The sequence below is a fragment of the Oncorhynchus masou genome, chromosome 15 (assembly GCF_036934945.1).
Source record: "Oncorhynchus masou masou isolate Uvic2021 chromosome 15, UVic_Omas_1.1, whole genome shotgun sequence".
Taxonomy (NCBI): Eukaryota; Metazoa; Chordata; class Actinopteri; order Salmoniformes; family Salmonidae; genus Oncorhynchus; species Oncorhynchus masou.
This window is the reverse complement of record NC_088226.1, coordinates 57864635-57883736: the sequence shown is the minus strand read 5'-3', so window position 1 is coordinate 57883736 and position 19102 is coordinate 57864635. Positions and strand designations below refer to the sequence as shown.

Genomic DNA, 19102 nt, shown 5'->3' with positions numbered 1-19102 from the left:
CAGCAGCACAATTAGACCCAACCAAATCATGAGAAAACAAAAAGATAATTACTTGACACATTGGAAAGAATTAACAAAAAAACAGAGCAAACTAGAATGCTATTTGGCCCTACACAGAGAGTACACAGCGGCAGAATACCTGACCACTGTGACTGACCCAAAATTAAGGAAAGCTTTGACTATGTACAGACTCAGCGAGCATAGCCTTGCTATTGAGAAAGGCCGCCGTAGGCAGACATGGCTCTCAAGAGAAGACAGGCTATGTGCTCACTGCCCACAAAATGAGGTGGAAACTGAGCTGCACTTTCTAACCTCCTGCCCAATGTATGACCATATTAGAGAGACATATTTCCCTCAGATTACACAGATCGAAAACAAATCCAATTTTGAAAAACTCCCATATCTACTGGGTGAAATTCCACAGTGTGCCATCAGAGCAGCAAGATTTGTTGCCACGAGAAAAGGGCAACCAGTGAAGAACACGCACCATTGTAAATACAACCCATATCTATGCTTATTTATTTTATCTTGTGTCCTTTACCTTTTGTACATTGTAAAAACACTGTATATATATATAATATGACATTTGTAATGTCTTTATTGTTTTGAAACTTCTGTATGTGTGATGTCTACTGTTAATTTTTATTGTTTATTTAACTTTATATATTATCTACCTTACTTGCTTTGGCAATGTTAACACATGTTACCCATGCCAATAAAGCCCCTTGAATTGAATTGAATTGAGAGAGAGAGAGAGACAGAGAGAGAGAGACAGAGAGAGAGACAGAGAGAGAGAGAGAGATTGTAAATACAACCCATATTTATGTTTATTTGTTTCACCTTTCGTACATTAACTATTTGCACATCATTACAACACTGTATACATAATATTACATTTGAAATGTTATTATTTTGGAACTTTTCTGACTGTAATGTTTACTGTAATGTTTTTATTGTTTATTTCACTTTTGTTTATTATCAATTTTACTTGCTTTGGCAATGTAAACATATATTTCCCATGGCAAAACCCCCTTTGAATTGAATTTAAATTGAATTGAGAGAGAGAGAGAGAAAGAGAGAGAGACAGAGAGAGAGACAGAGAGAGAGAGGGAGAGAGAGAGAGACAGAGAGAGAGACAGAGAGAGAGAGAGAGAGAGAGAGAGAGAGAGAGAGAGAAAGAGAGAGAGACAGAGAGAGAGAGAGAGAGAGAGAGAGAGTTGAGCATAGGAAGGTTAGAATAGAGGGAGGGATAGATAGATGGGAGTTGATGGATGGATAGTGCATGAAAGTGAACAGAAAGTAGAGCGGGAATAAAAGAAAGGGAATAAAATAATGGGAAGGGGATAAAAGTCTGTAAAGCGATGTTTAGTGAATCTGTCTATCCTCACAGTGAGTGGGCTGTCAGCAGCTGAAGGAATGGTTCAATAGCTGTCTGTTGGGCTCATTTAGATCAACGGATTGACATGTTCATATTATTCCTGTCTCTCGGGAGAATTGAATTGAATTGCATTTATCTTCCTTTGTCAAACCTCTCTGTGAGTGTCCCTCTCTGGTTGTGTAGGGTAAAGTGGAGGGGCAGTGACATCTCTCAGTGGCTGCGCTTGTTGAGCTCTTTTTAATTTGCTGCGGTGCCACTGGCGTGTCATTAGCAGCGACCTGTAATGGCAGTCCATTTATACTGGACACACTGTTAAAGAACTGGGCTGACACCCTCTACGACTTAACACACACACAGCTAAACCCATTCTCTATCCAATACTGCCTAGAATATACCCCCACACACATACCTAGTATTTCTGCTTAGTTTTCTCTCTGCAGTGCAGAGGGCCTAATTCCAGAGAAAATCCATCACTGTACAATGGTGTTTGCAACCTCTGGACTAGAGGGTTTATCTGGGAAATCAATGCTATTGTGTGGGGCCTGTACGTCATGTTCAGGGAGGCAGCTACAGTATTTGGAGAAAAAACATGAGCATGGTGGGACTATCCCATTGCTCCTTATTCCTGTTTAATAACCCACAGCTCCCTCCGTCCGGTTGAAAAAGTGGACCCCCCCCCCCCCCCGAGTCTGACTCAGCTAAGCAGAAATCACTCCGCCACTATAGCTAGCTCTGATGCTAATGACCATATTGTGCGGCTGAGGCAGAAGATGCCACTCTCCCTGTATTTGCGTGGAGTCCCTGGATAGGAAAAGCCAATTATTTTCCCTCAATGCCCCTGTCAGGTAACCTGAAAGTGGCTGTCCCGCCACAAAGCGGCTGTCCCGCTGGCACCTCATCCATTAGCCACATGCCTTACCAGCGCTATCTATTAACTCCTTTTGTCATTTGCATAATTGTATCAACGTGACAAATGGGGATCATCCATTCTGCTCTGAATAAGATAAATTGCGATTTTAGGGGTTCAGAAAAGGACATCTAAACCAAAGTAAACAAACAATGAGAGGAAGTCAATGTGACAGCTGTGCTTGCTGAAGGACAGGGATGGTGTTTATGCCCTCATTAAGATCAGACTAGGGTTGTAGGTTTGGGGTAGAGGGCCTCTGATCTCATTGGCCCCTGTATATGTCACACCAGTCACTGGCTTTTGTCCCCCTCTCAGGCTCTTCTGCCTCCTTTCAATAGGCTCTTGGGACTTGGGCTTACTTTAATGAGCTTGAAATCCGTATAGCCCTTACTTTACATGCATTGTATAGATAATGCAGTCCTTCATGTCAGCTGCCAGACTGTCATGCATAGCACCTTGGCATTCAGTGATGTTTTTTCAGAATTACAATGCAGAAAGTTGGAAGCTCAGGCCTGTAATTATGTTGGAATGAGAGTGGGAGATACAAACTGGCGCTGATAAAAAGCCTTGGTCCACCAACTAGAAGTGTTGACAGAGATATTCAGAGGAATTTGGTCACAACCAACTGGAAGTGTTGACAGATATATTCAGAGTAATTTGGTCAACCAACTGGAAGTGTTGACAGAGATATTCAGAGTAATTTGGTCACAACCAACTGGAAGTGTTGACAGATATATTCAGAGTAATTTGGTCACAACCAACTGGAAGTGTTGACAGAGATATTCAGAGTAATTTGGTCAACCAACTGGAAGTGTTGACAGAGATATTCAGAGTAATTTGGTCAACCAACTGGAAGTGTTGACAGAGATATTTAGAGTAATTTTCTTTTTCTACAACGTTCATCCACATTCAGATGGTATATTTATCCTCGGCAGTAGATAGCAAAATGTCTGTGGCAGACAAAGAGCTAAATACAATTGAACCAAGTCTTCATCATCACGAGAAGAAGAAAAGAAGCAGGGAAAAAGTTGCCCGTTGCTACAGCATCCAGTTAGTGTCAGGCATCTGCTATTTTGTTGCAACCTGATGGTTTTATTCTCCCCTGGCGCCAGCAGGCAATCACCTCTTTATCACATGGCAATTATCTCTATAGCACTGCTCTGTGACTCGCTAACTCTCAGCACTGTCCCATGTGACCCTTCCAGCCAGTCCTGCAAAGGTACTGAGAAGGAGGAGAGAATGGGGGAGCTAGGAAGAAGTGTGTGTGGGGGGGGGGGGGGGGAGCAAGCAAAAGAGAAAACCCCGGTTGTTGAGGTCTTGGACCTGCAGATTGCCTGAAACTGCAGACTGGTGTGCACTCTAGCAGAGAAAATCTGAAGACAATGGAGTCCACTGCAACTTCCTGGACTGAGCTTAATGGCTTCATTTGTTACCATCATGTATCTCCTTAGTGGGGTTTAATAGGGTTTGTTTAATCCCTGCTGCACTTTGCTGTGTGTGTGTGTGCGTGTGTGCGTGTGTATGTGTGTGTGTGTGTTGGTTTTTTAATTAAATTTCAAGATCCGTACAGTTGCCTTACCTAAATAAATGTTTTCTCTCTTGTATTATGTTTGGGACCTTTAATTAGGCATCATATAAAACATCCTCCTAGTTATTGGCTGTGCATAGTTCCTGCTTGTGCAATGAACTGACTGGTGGTGTTGATTAGACGAGAGTACAGGCAAATCAGTTCAATATTAGTTGTAAGTCCTCTCTATTATGGATGTTTTGTAAAACACATTCTCAATTTACATTTAGTTTTTTATAGTTGATCATTTCCTGATCTGTTAGGTTTGGTTGAGTTGAAAAGCATCTGCTATATATATAAATATATATTCTGACTAGTTCCAACAGGGGGCGATGTTTGTCAATGTGAGTATTACACTCATGTGCCTCCTACATCTGCCCACACATAACTTTACCATTTGCACATTGTTAAAACAACTCCTTTCTCAAGTCATACATTTTTCGCACATTCAACCTAATACATCTGTGTGGGTGATTTTGTGCCTCTAGTGTCGCACATCTCCAAGCCTTCCCTTCTCACATTGACACAGGGTTGTGGCTCCCGAGTGGCGCAGAGGTCTAAAGCACTGCATCTCAGTGCTGGAGGCGTCATTACAGACCCTGGTTTGATTCCGGGCTGTATCACAACTGGCTGTGATTGGGAGTCCCATATGGCGGTACACAATTGGCCCAGCCTCGTCCCAGTTAGGGTTTGGCTGAGGTAGGCCGTCATTGTAAATAAGAATTTGTTCCTAACTGACTTGCCTAGTTAAATAAAGGTTAAATAAATTGTAGAAAAATTCAGCAAGCTGAAATGGCTGTTCTTCAGAATATACACATGAATTGAGATGAGAGGAAGTAGGGACTCAAATCAAATCATGTACAAATATGCTCCATGTCTATTGACAGACGACAGGGAAAAATGGGTAGCTTGTTTTTTTGTGTATTTACACTGCTTCTTTAAAACAACTATTATCAGCCATTTGGAATGGTATAGGACTATCTTCCTTCTCTCTCCCTATGTTTCGTGAAATTACAAATGGGATGTCATCTGTCAGAACAGTGCTGCGTCTATCTTGAAAATGGCACATTTCTCATTTTTGGCACATGTTGTCAGTATTGTATCCCTCCAATTTGTGTTCACAACCCCCCCCCCTCCCTGGTTTGACTAAAAATCCAATTTACAGGCTGTCAGCTCAGCTCCATAATCCTGTCCACTGCTGTATTTGTGAAGCAGCTCTTTGAATTTGCATTTTACTGTACTGTGTGTATATATAGGATCCCTGTAGATGTCTGTATTCCATACCCTGCTAGCTATATATACACTGGCAAACGAAAGGAGGAATACATACAGGATATTCTGAGATAAAGTTATTCTCTGTAATTGTGGGTTTTCTTCTTGGGAGGGTGTAGTAGTTTATTAAAAAGTAAAGAAACATTTAAAGTGTAGTTAAAGACTGTAACTAATATCTAATAAATGTAACTATAATGACTGTAACTAATATCTAATAAATGTAACTATAATGATCAAATATCTAACATGACTCGAAACGTATCATTCACAAAACTTAAGCAATGGATTTGCATATACCCACCTCATTGTCATGCTGCAGCAGTGCCTGGAAAAACAAGACACATGTTGTTGTGTGGCATAGAGTTAGTGACAGAGTGTGTAGCTATGTGTGTATGCATGTGTGTATGTGTGTGTGTGTGTGTGTGTGATGGGGTACGTGGGGCTCTGCCACAGTAAGTAAGAGTCATGGCCAACCTGAGCGGGACACAATGCTCTCCCAGCAGACCACCACCGCCTCCACCACTCCTGAAATATTTGCATTTCTCCACATTTCCCGGGGATGGGCTGCATTTCATGAATTGTAATGAAGGCAGGAGTTTTACTGGAGAGAGCACAGAGATGGCCTCGCAATTACTCTGGGACGGTCAATTTACACATTTCATACGGGTCCCCATGCCTGTGATATGAACATTATTTTATAAATATATACATACTCTGTCTGCTGTGACTGGGGTTTAGGTTTTTATCTGTGTTGGACTGAACCCTTTTCTTAATTCCATTTCCCTTTAAGCGGCAGTAGCTCTGTACACAGGCTAAAGAGGTGTGCGTGGAGATACGATTCCCATGTAATACTCTGAATCATCTCTGGCCCCTGATGCAGCTCTGGGGCCCTGGGGAGAGGAGGTGGGAGTGGAGCAGCACTGGACAGGTGAGCTCATCAAAGAGCCTGGGGTCTGCCATGTGTGGATGGTGCCCTGCCCTGGGGGGTGTTGTGGGGTAAGAGGGGTAATGGGTTGTGTTAGTTAACTCACGGCCCTGCTCTGGGGGGTGTTGGGGGATAAGAGGGGTATGGAGGTTTGGGGGTTGTGTTAGTTAACTCACGGCCCTGCTCTGGGGGGTGTTGAGGGGTAAGAGGGATATGGAGGGTTGAGGGTTGTGTTAGTTAACTCACGGCCCTGCTCTGGGGGGTGTTGATGGGTAAGAGGGGTAATGGGTTGTGTTAGTTAACTCACGGCCCTGCTCTGGGGGGTGTTGGGGGATAAGAGGGGTATGGAGGGTTGGGGGTTGTGTTAGTTAACTCACGGCTGTGCTTTAGGGGGTGTTGAGGGGTAAGAGGGGTAATGGGCTGTGTTAGTTAACTCACGGCCCTGCTCCAGGGGGTGTTGAGGGGTAAGAGGGGTAATGGGTTGTGTTAGTTAACACACGGCCGTGCTTTAGGGGGTGTTGAGGGGTAAGAGGGGTAATGGGCTGTGTTAGTTAACTCACGGCCCTGCTCCAGGGGGTGTTGAGGGGTAAGAGGGGTAAGAGGGGTAATGGGTTGTGTTAGTTAACTCACGGCCGTGCTTTAGGGGGTGTTGAGGGGTAAGAGGGGTAATGGGCTGTGTTAGTTAATATAATAATAATATATCCCATTTAGCAGACGCTTTTGTCCAAAGCGACTTACAAGTCGGCTGGGGCCACTACTTTTACATATGGGTGGCCCCAGCGGGAATCGAACCCACGACGCTTGGCGTTGCAAGCGCCATGCTCTACCGACTGAGCCACACAGGATCCTGCCCTAACTCACGGCCCTGCTCCAGGGGGTGTTGAGGGGTAAGAGGGGTAAGAGGGGTAATGGGTTGTGTTAGTTAACTCACGGCCCTGCTCTGGGGGGTGTTGAGGGGTAAGAGGGGTAATGGGCTGTGTTAGTTAATTCACGGCCCTGCCCTGGGGGGTGTTGAGGGGTAAGAGGGGTATGTAGGGTTGAGGGTTGTGTTAGTTAACTCACGGCCCTGCCCTGGGGGATGTTGATGGGTAAGAGGGGTAATGGGCTGTGTTAGTTAACTCACGGCCCTGCTCCAGGGGGTGTTGAGGGGTAAGAGGGGTAATGGGTTGTGTTAGTTAACTCACGGCCCTGCCCTGGGGGGTGTTGATGGGTAAGAAGGGTATGGAGGGTTGGGTGTTGTGTTAGTTAACACACGGCCCCACCCTGGGGGGTGTTGGGGGATAAGAGGGGTATGGAGGGTTGAGGGTTGTGTTAGTTAACTCACAGCCCTGCCCTGGGGGGTGTTGAGGGGTAAGAGGGGTAATGGGCTGTGTTAGTTAACTCACGGCCCTGCTCCAGGGGGTGTTGAGGGGTAAGAGGGGTAATGGGTTGTGTTAGTTAACTCACGGCCCTGCTCTGGGGGGTGTTGAGGGGTAAGAGGGGTAATGGGCTGTGTTAGTTAACTCACGGCCCTGCTCTGGGGGGTGTTGAGGTGTAAGAGGGTTATGGAGGGTTGAGGGTTGTGTTAGTTAACTCACGGCCCTGCCCTGGGGGGTGTTGAGGGGTAAGAGGGGTAATGGGCTGTGTTAGTTAACTCACTGCCCTGCCCTGGGGGGTGTTGAGGGGTAAGAGGGGTAATGGGCTGTGTTAGTTAACTCACTGCCCTGCCCTGTGGGGTGTTGAGGGGTAATGGGCTGTGTTAGTTAACTCACGGCCCTGCCCTGGGGGGTGTTGAGGGGTAAGAGGGGTAATGGGCTGTGTTAGTTAACTCACTGCCCTGCCCTGGGGGGTGTTGAGGGGTAATGGGCTGTGTTAGTCAACTCACTGCGTGTGCGTAGGTACTGTAGGTGCTGAATGGCAGGGCGATGGCTGGGTTGAAGATGCCAAACTGGCCCACCATCTGCTGCATGCGGCGGATGGTACGCTCCTTGTCGGTGTCGGCAAACTTCACCACCAGGCTGGAGGACGCGCCCTGGGAGGGGAGAGAATCGGAGCCGTTCTGAGGAGAGAGGGACCGCACACTTAACCAACCAACCCTCCTCTGTCTGCAAGACCTCTATCCAGCAGTTGATATGTCAATCTCATTATCATCAACATGACATACCACACAGTCAGTCATTATCGGCTACTATATGTATGTTTAGATAATGAACTAAAGAACTAGAGTTCACTTCTCAAGTTTGAAACAAGTCATGCGTGATAATGTAATTGGATGGTTTATTGGTTCAGCATGAGCTGCTCATATGCCATTAGGTCTGTTGTTAACGTCAATATTAGCAGGCTCCTCTCATCGAACATCAAGCTCACAGTTTTATAGCTTTCCAGATACTACATGACCGAACATTTGTCTTATTGATGATATTATGTCCGTGTTGTTTGCGGTCTGCATGCATACGTACGGCCACACAGTCATATGAAGTTTCTTTATTTATATTGTTAATGTCCTCTTTTCAGATACAACCATAACCCTCCATCATATTTAACATAATGCACATGTCACCTAGGGCAAGGAAGCATAATGGGGCGGCAGGAAGCCTATTGGTTAGAGCGTTGGGCTAGTAACCAAAAGGTTGCTTAATTGAATCCCCGAGCTGACAAAGTAAAAGTCTGTTGTTCTGCACCTGAACAAGACTGTTTCTAGGCTGTCACTGTAAATAAGAATTTGTTCTTAACTTACTTGCCAAGTAAGATTATGTGCATTAATAAAAAATAAATTGTTCACTATTTTTCCAATATACAGTATTGGGATATTTTCCTTTTTTTTCCTGCGCTAGAACAATAGGTGCTATCTAGAACCTAAAAGGGTTATTCTGCTGTCCCCATAGGAGAACCCTTTTGAAGAACCCTTTTTGGTTCCAGGTAAGACCATTTTGGGTTCCATGTAGGACAGAGGGTTCTACAGAGGGTCCTACATGGAACCCAAAAGGGTTCTACATGGAACGAAAAAAATGTATCCCTGGAACCAGAAAGGGTTCTCTTATGAGAGAGTTGGAGAGATTCTCGGGCCGACTCTTTTCTCTGTATATATCAATGATGTTGCTCTTGCTGCGGGCGATTCCCTGATCCACCTCTACGCAGACGACACCATTCTATATACTTCCGGCCCGTCCTTGGACACTGTGCTATCTAACCTCCAAACGAGCTTCAATGCCATACAACACTCCTTCCGTTGTCATGTCTTGTTATGTCTGTTCCTGTCTTCTCTTCACTCTGTCTCTCTCTGCTGGTCTTTTTAGGTTACCTTCTCTGTCTCTCATTCTTCAGCTGTTCTACATCTCCCCTAACTAGCTCATTCACTCTTTCACACCTGTTCTCTCTTCCCCCTCTGATTAGGTCTCTATTTCTCTCTCTGTTCCTGCTACTTTCAGTGTCTGATTCTTGTTTGTGTTTTTGATGCCAGAAGCAAGCTGTCGTCGCGTTTGCTTCCACCTTGTCCTATCCTGTCGGAGTCTGCCTGGCAGGTGCATCCTGCATTATACTAACGTTCTTTTGTTCCATTGACTACGTTGGAAGAGGATTTATGCCATTCCTGTTTTTTCATTAAAGAACTCTGTTTTCTGTTAAAACCGCTTTTGGGTCTTCACTCAAGTACATAACAGAAGAATCAGACCAAGAATGGACCCAGCGGCTCCGGACCCTTTTCACTCCGCCGTCGAGATCCAGGGAGCGATGCTAGGCAGACACGAGGAGGAATTGTCTGCTGCTCGACATGCCGTTGAGACCCTGGCCGTCCAAGTCTCCGACCTCACAAGACAGGTTCACCAACTCCACCTCGATCCACCGCCCACTTCCAGGGTTTCCGAGTCTCCGGAGCCCAGGATCAACAACCCGCCGTGTTACTCTGGGGAGCCCACTGAGTGCCGCTCATTCCTCACTCAGTGTGATGTGGTGTTCTCTCTCCAGCCCAACACTTACTCCAGGAGCGCAGCCCGCATCGCCTACGTCATTTCTCTCCTTACCGGACGGGCGCGTGAGTGGGGCACGGCAGTCTGGGAGGCGAGGGCTGAGTGTATTAACCAGTATCAAGACTTTAAGGAGGAGATGATACGGGTTTTTGACCGTTCTGTTTTTGGGGAGGAGGCTTCCAGGGCCCTGTCTTCCCTATGTCAGGGGAATCGATCCATAACGGATTATTCTATTGAGTTTCGCACTCTCGCTGCCTCAAGTGACTGGAACGAGCCGGCTTTGCTCGCTCGTTTTCTGGAGGGTCTCCTCGTCGAGGTTAAGGACGAGATCCTCTCCCGGGAGGTTCCTTCCAGTCTGGACTCCTTAATAGCTCTCGCTATTCGCATAGAGCGACGGTTTGATCTTCGTCGCCGAGCTCGTGGAAAGGAGCTCGCGTTCTCCGTTGCTCCCCTCTCCACATCACTGCCACCTGCCGCATCACTGCCACCCTCCTCCGCCGGCTCGGATGCTGAGCCTATGCAGCTGGGGGTATCCGCATCTCGGCCAAGGAGAAGGAACGGAGAATCACCAATCGCCTCTGTCTCTACTGCGGCTCCGCTGGTCATTTTGTCACCTCATGTCCAGTAAAAGCCAGAGCTCATCAGTAAGAGGAGGGCTACTGGTGAGCGCAACTACTCAGGCCTCTCCTTCTGGATCACGCACTACTTTTCCGGTCCATCTCCGCTGGCCCGGTTCATCTGCTTCCTGCAGTGCCTTGATAGACTCTGGGGCGGAGGGCTGTTTTATGGACGAGACCTGGGCTCGGGAACATGACATTCCTCTCAGACAGTTAGGGAGCCCACGGCCTTGTTCGCTTTAGATGGTAGTTCTCTCCCCAAGATTCAGCGTGAGACGCTGCCTTTAACCCTCACTGTCTCTGGTAATCATAGCGAAACCATTTCTTTTTTTAATTTTTCGTTCACCTTTTACACCTGTTGTTTTGGGTCATCCCTGGCTAGTGCGCCATAACCCTTCTATTAATTGGTCTAGTAATACTATCCTATCCTGGAATGTTTCTTGTCATGTGACCTGTTTAATGTCTGCTATCCCTCCTGTTTCCTCTGTCTCTTCTTCACAGGAGGAGCCTGGCGATTTGACAGGGGTGCCGGAGGAGTATCACGATCTGCGCACGGTGTTCAGTCGTTCCAAGGCCACTTCTCTCCCTCCACACCGGTCGTATGACTGTAGTATTGATCTCCTTCCGGGAACTACTCCCCCGGGGTAGATTATACTCTCTGTCGGCTCCCGAACGTAAGGCTCTCGAGGATTATATGTCGGTTTCGCTCGACGCCGGTACCATAGTCTCCTCCTCCTCTCCCGCCGGAGCGGGGTTTTTTTTTGTTCAGAAGAAGGACGGGTCCCTGCGCCCATGCGTGGATTATCGAGGGCTGAATGACATAACAGTTAAGAATCGTTATCCGCTTCCTCTTATGTCTTCAGCCTTCGAGATCCTGCAGGGAGCCAGGTTTTTCACCAAATTGGACCTTCGTAACGCCTACCATCTCGTGCGCATCAGGGAGGGGGACGAGTGGAAGACGGCGTTTAACACTCCGTTAGGGCACTTTGAATACCGGGTTCTTCCTTTCGGCCTCGTTAACGCTCCAGCTGTCTTTCAGGCACTAGTTAACGACGTCCTGAGAGACATGCTGAACATTTTTGTTTTCGTTTACATGGACGATATCCTGATTTTTCACCGTCTCTCTCGATTCATGTTCAGCACGTGCGACGCGTCCTCCAGCGCCTTTTGGAGAACTGTCTTTATGTGAAGGCTGAGAAGTGCATTTTTCATGCCGCCTCTGTCCCTTTCTCGGTTCCGTTATTTCCGCTGAGGGCATTAAGATGGATCCCGCTAAGGTCCAGGCTGTCATTGATTGGCCCGTTCCTAAGTCACGCGTCGAGCTGCAGCGCTTTCTGGGCTTCGCTAATTTCTATCGTCGTTTCATCCGTAATTTCGGTCAGGTGGCAGCTCCCCTCACAGCCCTTACTTCTGTTAAGACGTGCTTTAAGTGGTCCGTTTCCGCCCAGGAGCTTTTGATCTTCTTAAGAATCGTTTTACATCCGCTCCTATTCTTGTTACACCTGACATCTCTAGACAGTTTGTTGTTGAGGTTGACGCGTCAGAGGTGGGCGTGGGAGCCATTCTTTCTCAGCGCTCTCTCTCTGACGGCAAGGTCCATCCTTGCGCGTTTTTCTCTCATCGCTTATCGCCGTCAGAACGTAACTATGATGTTGGTAATCGCGAACTGCTCGCCATCCGCTTAGCCCTAGGCGAATGGCGACAGTGGTTGGAGGGGGCGACCGTTCCTTTTGTCGTTTGGACTGACCATAGGAACCTTGAGTACATCCGTTCAGCCAAACGACTTAATGCGCGTCAGGCTCGTTGGGCTCTGTTTTTCGCTCGTTTCGAGTTTGTTATTTCTTATCGTCCGGGCTCAAAAAACACCAAGCCTGATGCTTTATCTCGTCTCTTCAGTTCTTCTGAGGTCTCCACCGACCCCGAGGGGATTCTCCCTGACGGGCGTGTTGTCGGGTTGACTGTCTGGGGAATTGAGAGGCAGGTAAAGCAAGCACTCGCTCACACTCCGTCGCCGTGAGCTTGTCCTAGGAACCTTCTGTTCGTTCCCGTTCCTACCGTCCGGCCGTTCTTCAGTGGGCCCACTCTGCCAAGTTAGCCGGCCACCCCGGCGTTCGGGGTACGCTCGCTTCCATTCGCCAGCGTTTCTGGTGGCCCACTCGGGAACGTGACGCGCGTCGATTTGTCGCCGCTTGTTCGGTCTGCGCGCAGACTAAATCTGGGAACTCTCCTCCTGCCGGCCGTCTCAGACCGCTTCCCATTCCCTCTCGACCGTGGTCTCACATCGCTTTAGATTTTATCACCGGACTGCCTTCATCAGCGGGGAAGACAGTTATTCTTACGGTTGTCGATAGATTCTCTAAGGTGGCTCATTTCATTCCTCTCGATAAGCTCCCTTCTGCTAAGGAGACGGCTCAGATCATTATCGAGAATGTTTTCCGAATTCATGGCCTTCCGTCTGACGTCGTTTCCGACAGAGGCCCGCAGTTCACGTCTCAATTTTGGAGGGAGTTTTGCCGTTTGATTGGGGCTTCCGTCAGTCTCTCGTCCGGCTTTCATCCCCAGTCTAACGGTCAAGCCGAACGGGCCAATCAGACTGTTGGTCGCATTTTACGCAGTCTTTCTTTTCGTAACCCTGCGTCTTGGTCAGAACAGCTCCCCTGGGCAGAGTACGCCCACAACTCGCTTCCCTCGTCTGCTACCGGTCTATCCCCTTTTCAGTGTAGCCTCGGGTACCAGCCTCCGCTGTTCTCATCTCAGCTCGCCGAGTCCTGCGTCCCCTCCGCTCAGGCTTTTGTCCAGCGTTGCGAGCGCACCTGGAAGGGGGTCAGGTCGGCACTTTGCCGTAATAGGGCGCAGACTGTGAGGGCCGCTAATAAGCGTAGGACCAAGAGTCCTAGATATTGTTGCGGTCAGAGAGTATGGCTCTCCACTCAGAACCTTCCCCTTAAGACAGCTTCTCGCAAGTTGGCCCCGCGGTTCATTGGTCCGTTCCGTATTTCTCAGGTCATTAATCCTGTCGCAGTGCGACTTCTTCTCCCGCGCTATCTTCGTCGCGTTCACCCGGTCTTCCATGTCTCCTGTGTTAAGCCCGTTCTTCGCGCCCCCGCTCGTCCCCCCCCCATCCTTGTCGAGGGCGCACCCATCTACAGGGTTCGTAAGATTTTGGACATGCGCCCTCGGGGCCGTGGTCATCAGTACCTAGTGGATTGGGAGGGGTACGGTCCTGAGGAGAGGAGTTGGGTTCCCTCTCGGGACGTGCTGGACCGTTCGCTGATCGATGATTTCCTCCGTTGCCGCCAGGTTTCCTCCTCGAGTGCGCCAGGAGGCGCTCGGTGAGTGGGGGTACTGTCATGTCTTGTTATGTCTGTTCCTGTCTTCTCTTCACTCTGTCTCTCTCTGCTGGTCTTTTTAGGTTACCTTCTCTGTCTCTCATTCTTCAGCTGTTCTACATCTCCCCTAACTAGCTCATTCACTCTTTCACACCTGTTCTCTCTTCCCCCTCTGATTAGGTCTCTATTTCTCTCTCTGTTCCTGCTACTTTCAGTGTCTGATTCTTGTTTGTGTTTTTGATGCCAGAAGCAAGCTGTCGTCGCGTTTGCTTCCACCTTGTCCTATCCTGTCGGAGTCTGCCTGGCAGGTGCATCCTGCATTATACTAACGTTCTTTTTGTTCCATTGACTACGTTGGAAGAGGATTTATGCCATTCCTGTTTTTTCATTAAAGAACTCTGTTTTCTGTTAAAACCGCTTTTGGGTCTTCACTCAAGTACATAACATCCGTGGCCTCCAACTGCTCTTAAACGCTAGTAAAACCAAATGCATGCTTTTGGATGGTTCCGACCTTGAATATGTGGACATCTATAAGTACCTAGGTGTCTGGCTAGACTGTAAACTCTCCTTCGAGACTCATATCAAACATCTCCAATCGAAAATCAAATCAAGAGTCGGCTTTCTATTCCGCAACAAAGCCTCCTTCACTCACGCCGTCAAACTTACCCTAGTAAAACTGACTATCCTACCGATCCTCGACTTTGGGCGATGTCATCTACAAAATTGCTTCCAACACTCTACTCAGCAAACTGGATGCAGTTTATCACAGTGCCATCCATTTTGTTACTAAAGCACCTTATACCACCCACCACTGCGACTTGTATGCTCTAGTCGGCTGGCCCTCGCTACATATTCGTCGCCAGACCCACTGGCTCCAGGTCATCTACAAGTCCATGCTAGGTAAAGCTCCGCCTTATCTCAGCTCACTGGTCACGATGGCAACACCCATCCGTAGCACGCGCTCCAGCAGGTGTATCTCACTGATCATCCCTAAAGCCAACACCTCATTTGGCCGCCTTTCGTTCCAGTACTCTGCTGCCTGTGACTGGAACGAATTGCAAAAATCCCTGAAGTTGGAGACTTTTATCTCCCTCACCAACTTCAAACATGTGCTATCTGAGCAGCTAACCGATCGCTGCAGCTGTACATAGTCTATTGGTAAATAGCCCACCCTTTTTCACCTACCTCATCCCCATACTGTTTTTATTTATTTACTTTTCTGCTCTTTTGCACACCAGTATCTCTACCTGTACATGACCATCTGATCATTTATCACTCCAGTGTTAATCTGCAAAATTGTAATTATTCGCCTACCTCCTCATCCCTTTTGCACACAATGTATATAGACTCACCTTTTTTTCTACTGTGTTATTGACTTGTTAATTGTTTACTCCATGTGTAACTCTGTGTTGTCTGTTCACACTGCTATGCTTTATCTTGGCCAGGTCGCAGTTGCAAATGAGAACTTGTTCTCAACTAGCCTACCTGGTTAAATAAAGGTGGAAAAAAATAAATAAAAATGGGGACAGCCAAAGAACCCTTTTTGAAGCCATTTTTTCTAAGAGTGTGTGGTTTAAACTTGATCCAGCCTCTTGATTAAGAGTAAGGTTCCCGAACTAGGGACAAATGATTATTTGAGATTGGAGCGGCTAATATTGGCATCGGCACAAGTAGGCACATATTGACCTTGGTGAAGGTGCTCTTCTAAGTGTTTTCTCTCTCTCTCTCTCTCTCTCTCTCTCTCTCTCTCTCTCTCTCTCTCTCTCTCTCTCTCTATCTCCAACTCCCTCATTCTGATCCAGCACTTCCCCCTTTTCCCTCTCTCTCTTTCCAACTCTCTCATTCTGATCCAGCACTTCCACCCCTTCTCTCTCGCTCTTTCCAACTCTCTCATTTTGATCCAGCACTTCCCCAATTATCTCACTCTCTCCCCAACTCTCTCATACTGATCCAGCACTTCCCCCCTTCTCTCATCCCTCTCTCTCTTTACAACTCTCTCATTCTGATCCAGCACTTCCCCCCCCTTCTCTCTTGCTCTCTCCAACTCTCTCATTTTGATCCAGCACTTCCCCCATTATCTAACTTTCTCCCCAATTCTCTCATTCTGATCCAGCACTTCCCCCTTTTCCCTCTCTCTCTTTCCAACTCTCTCATTCTGATCCAGCACTTCCCCCCTTCTCTCTCGCTCTCCCCAACTCTCTCATTCTGATCCAGCACTTCCCCCATTCTCTCACTCTCTCTTTCTAACTCTTTCATTCTGATCCAGCACTTCCTCCCATTCTTTCGCTCTCTCCCCAACTCTCTCATTCTGATCCAGCACTTCCCCCATTCTCTCACTCTCTCTTTCTAACTCTCTCATTCTGATCCAGCACTTCCCCCCTTCTTTCGCTCTCTCCCCAACTCTCTCATTCTGATCCAGCACTTCCCCCCTTCTCTCTCGCTCTCTCATTTTGATCCAGCACTTCCCCCATTATCTCACTCTCTCCCCAACTCTCTCATTTTAAACCAGCACTTCCCCCATTCTCTCACTCTCTCCCCAACTCTCTCATTCTGATCCAGCACTTATCACCCTTCTCTCACTCTCTCTATCCAACTCTCTCATTCTGATCCAGCACTTCCCCCATTCTCTCACTCTCTCTTTCCAACTCTCTCATTCTGATCCAGCACTTATCCCCCGTCTCTCACTCGCTCTCTCCAACTCTCTCATTTTGATCCAGCACTTCCCCCATTATCTCACTCTCTCCCCAACTCTCTCATTCTGATCCAGCACTTACACCCCTTCTCTCACTCTTTCTATCCAACTCCCTCATTCTGATCCAGCACTTACCCCATTCTCTCACTATCTCCCAACTCTCTCATTCTGATCCAGCACTTCCCCCTTCTCTCACTCTCTCTTTCCAACTCTCTCATTCTGATCCAGCACTTCCCCCCATTCTCTCTGCCTCACTCTCTTCCCAACTCTCTCATTCTGATCCAGCACTTCCCCCTTTTCCCTCTCTCTCTTTCCAACTCTCTCATTCTGATCCAGCACTTCCCCCCATTCTCTCTCGCTCTCTCCAACTCTCTCATTTTGATCCAGCAATTCCCCAATTATCTCACTCTCTCCCCAACTCTCTCATTCTGATCCAGCACTTCCCCCATTCTCTCACTCTCTCCCCAACTCTCTCATTCTGATCCAGCCCTCCCCCCTTTCTCTCACTCTCTCTTTCCAACTCTCTCATTCTGATCCAGCACTTCCTCCCCTTCTCTCTCCCTCACTCTCTCCCCAACTCTCTCATTCTGATCCAGCACTTCCCCCTTCTCTCACTCTCTCCCCAACTCTCTCATTCTGATCCAGCACTTCCTCCCCTTCTCTCTCCATCTCTCTCTTTCCAACTCTCTCATTCCGATCCAGTATTTCCTCCCCTTCTTTCTTTCTTTCCAACTCTCTCATTCTGATCCAGCACTCCCCCCTTCTCTCTCTCTCTCTCCAACTCTCTCATTCTGATCCAGCACTTCCCCCATTCTCTATCTCTCTCTTTCCAACTCTCTCATTCTGATCCAGCACTTCCCCCTTCTCTCACTCTCTCTTTCCAACTCTCTCATTCTGATCCAGCACTTCCTCCCATTCTCTCTCCCTCTCTCTCTTTCCAACTCTCTCATTCTGATCCAGCACATCCCCCTTCTCTCACTCTCTCTTTCCAACTCTCTCATTCCAATCCAGCACTTCCTCCCCTTCTTTCTCTCTTTCCAACTCTCTCATTCTGATCCAGCACTTCCTCCCCTTCTCTCTCCCTCTCTCTCTTTCCAACTCTCTCATTCCGATCCAGTATTTCCTCCCCTTCTTTCTTTCTTTCTTTCCAACTCTCTCATTCTGATCCAGCACTCCCCCCGTCTCTCTCTCTCTCTCTCTCTCTCTCTCCAACTCTCTCATTCTGATCCAGCACTTACCCCATTCTCTCACTCTCTCCCAACTCTCTCATTCTGATCCAGCACTTCCCCCATTCTCTATCTCTCTCTTTCCAACTCTCTCATTCTGATCCAGCACTTCCCCCTTCTCTCACTCTCTCTTTCCAACTCTCTCATTCCAATCCAGCACTTCCTCCCCTTCTTTCTCTCTTTCCAACTCTCTCATTCTGATCCAGCACTTCCCCCCTCTCTCTCTCTCTCTGTCCAACTGTCTCATTCTGATCCAGCACTTTCCCCCTTCTCTCTCTCTCACTCTCTCTCTCTCTCTCAATTCAATTCAATTCAAGGGGCTTTATTGGCATGGGAAACGTGTTAACATTGCCAAAGCAAGTAAGGTAAACAATAAAAATTAACAGTAGACATCACACATACAGAAGTTTCAAAACAATAAAGACATTACAAATGTCATATTATATATATATATATATACACAGTGTTTTTACAATGTACAAATGGTAAAGGACACAAGATAAAATAAATAAGCATAGATATGGGTTGTATTTACAATGGTGTTTGTTCTTCACTGGTTGCCCTTTTCTCGTGGCAACAGGTCACAAATCTTGCTGCTCTGATGGCACACTGTGGAATTTCACCCAGTAGATATGGGAGTTTTTCAAAATTGGATTTGTTTTCGAATTCTTTGTGGATCTGTGTAATCTGAGGGAAATATGTCTCTCTAATATGGTCATACATTGGGCAGGAGGTTAGGAAGTGCAGCTCAGTTTCCACCTCATTTTGTGGGCAGTGAGCACATAGCCTGTCTTCTCTTGAGAGCCATGTCTGCCTACGACGGCCTTTCTCAATAGCAAGGCTATGCTCGCTGAGTCTGTACATAGTCAAAGCTTTCCTTAATTTTGGGTCAGTCACAGTGGTCAGGTATTCTGCCGCTGTGTACTCTCTGTGTAGGGCCAAATAGCGTTCTAGTTTGCTCTGTTTTTTTGTTAATTCTTTCCAATGTGTCAAGTAATTATCTTTTTGTTTTCTCATGATTTGGTTGGGTCTAATTGTGCTGCTGTCATGGGGCTCTGTAGGGTGTGTTTGTGAACAGAGCCCCAGGACCAGCTTGCTTAGGGGATTCTTCTCCAGGTTCATCTCTCTGTAGATGATGGCTTTGTTGTGGAAGGTTTGGGAATCGCTTCCTTTTAGGTGGTTATAGAATTTAACAGCTCTTTTCTGGATTTTGATAATTAGTGGGTATCGGCCTAATTCTGCTCT

At 47.3% G+C, this 19102-nt stretch overlaps 1 protein-coding gene across 5 annotated transcripts in view; it reads right to left on the bottom strand.

Annotated features, from left to right (window-relative positions):
* LOC135556534 (CUGBP Elav-like family member 5) overlaps window positions 1-19102 on the bottom strand; it is a 381570-nt gene that overhangs the window by 48953 nt on the left and 313515 nt on the right. For 3 of the 5 annotated variants that reach the window (XM_064989822.1, XM_064989824.1, XM_064989823.1), the window contains exons 6-7: window positions 7914-8087; window positions 5426-5449 (exon numbers count right to left, since the gene is read on the bottom strand). In XM_064989822.1, the coding sequence (XP_064845894.1) occupies window positions 5426-5449; window positions 7914-8087 (198 nt within the window). The remainder of the gene's footprint in view (window positions 1-5425; window positions 5450-7913; window positions 8088-19102) is intronic. The other 2 variants (XM_064989825.1, XM_064989826.1) reach the window with 1 other exon arrangement.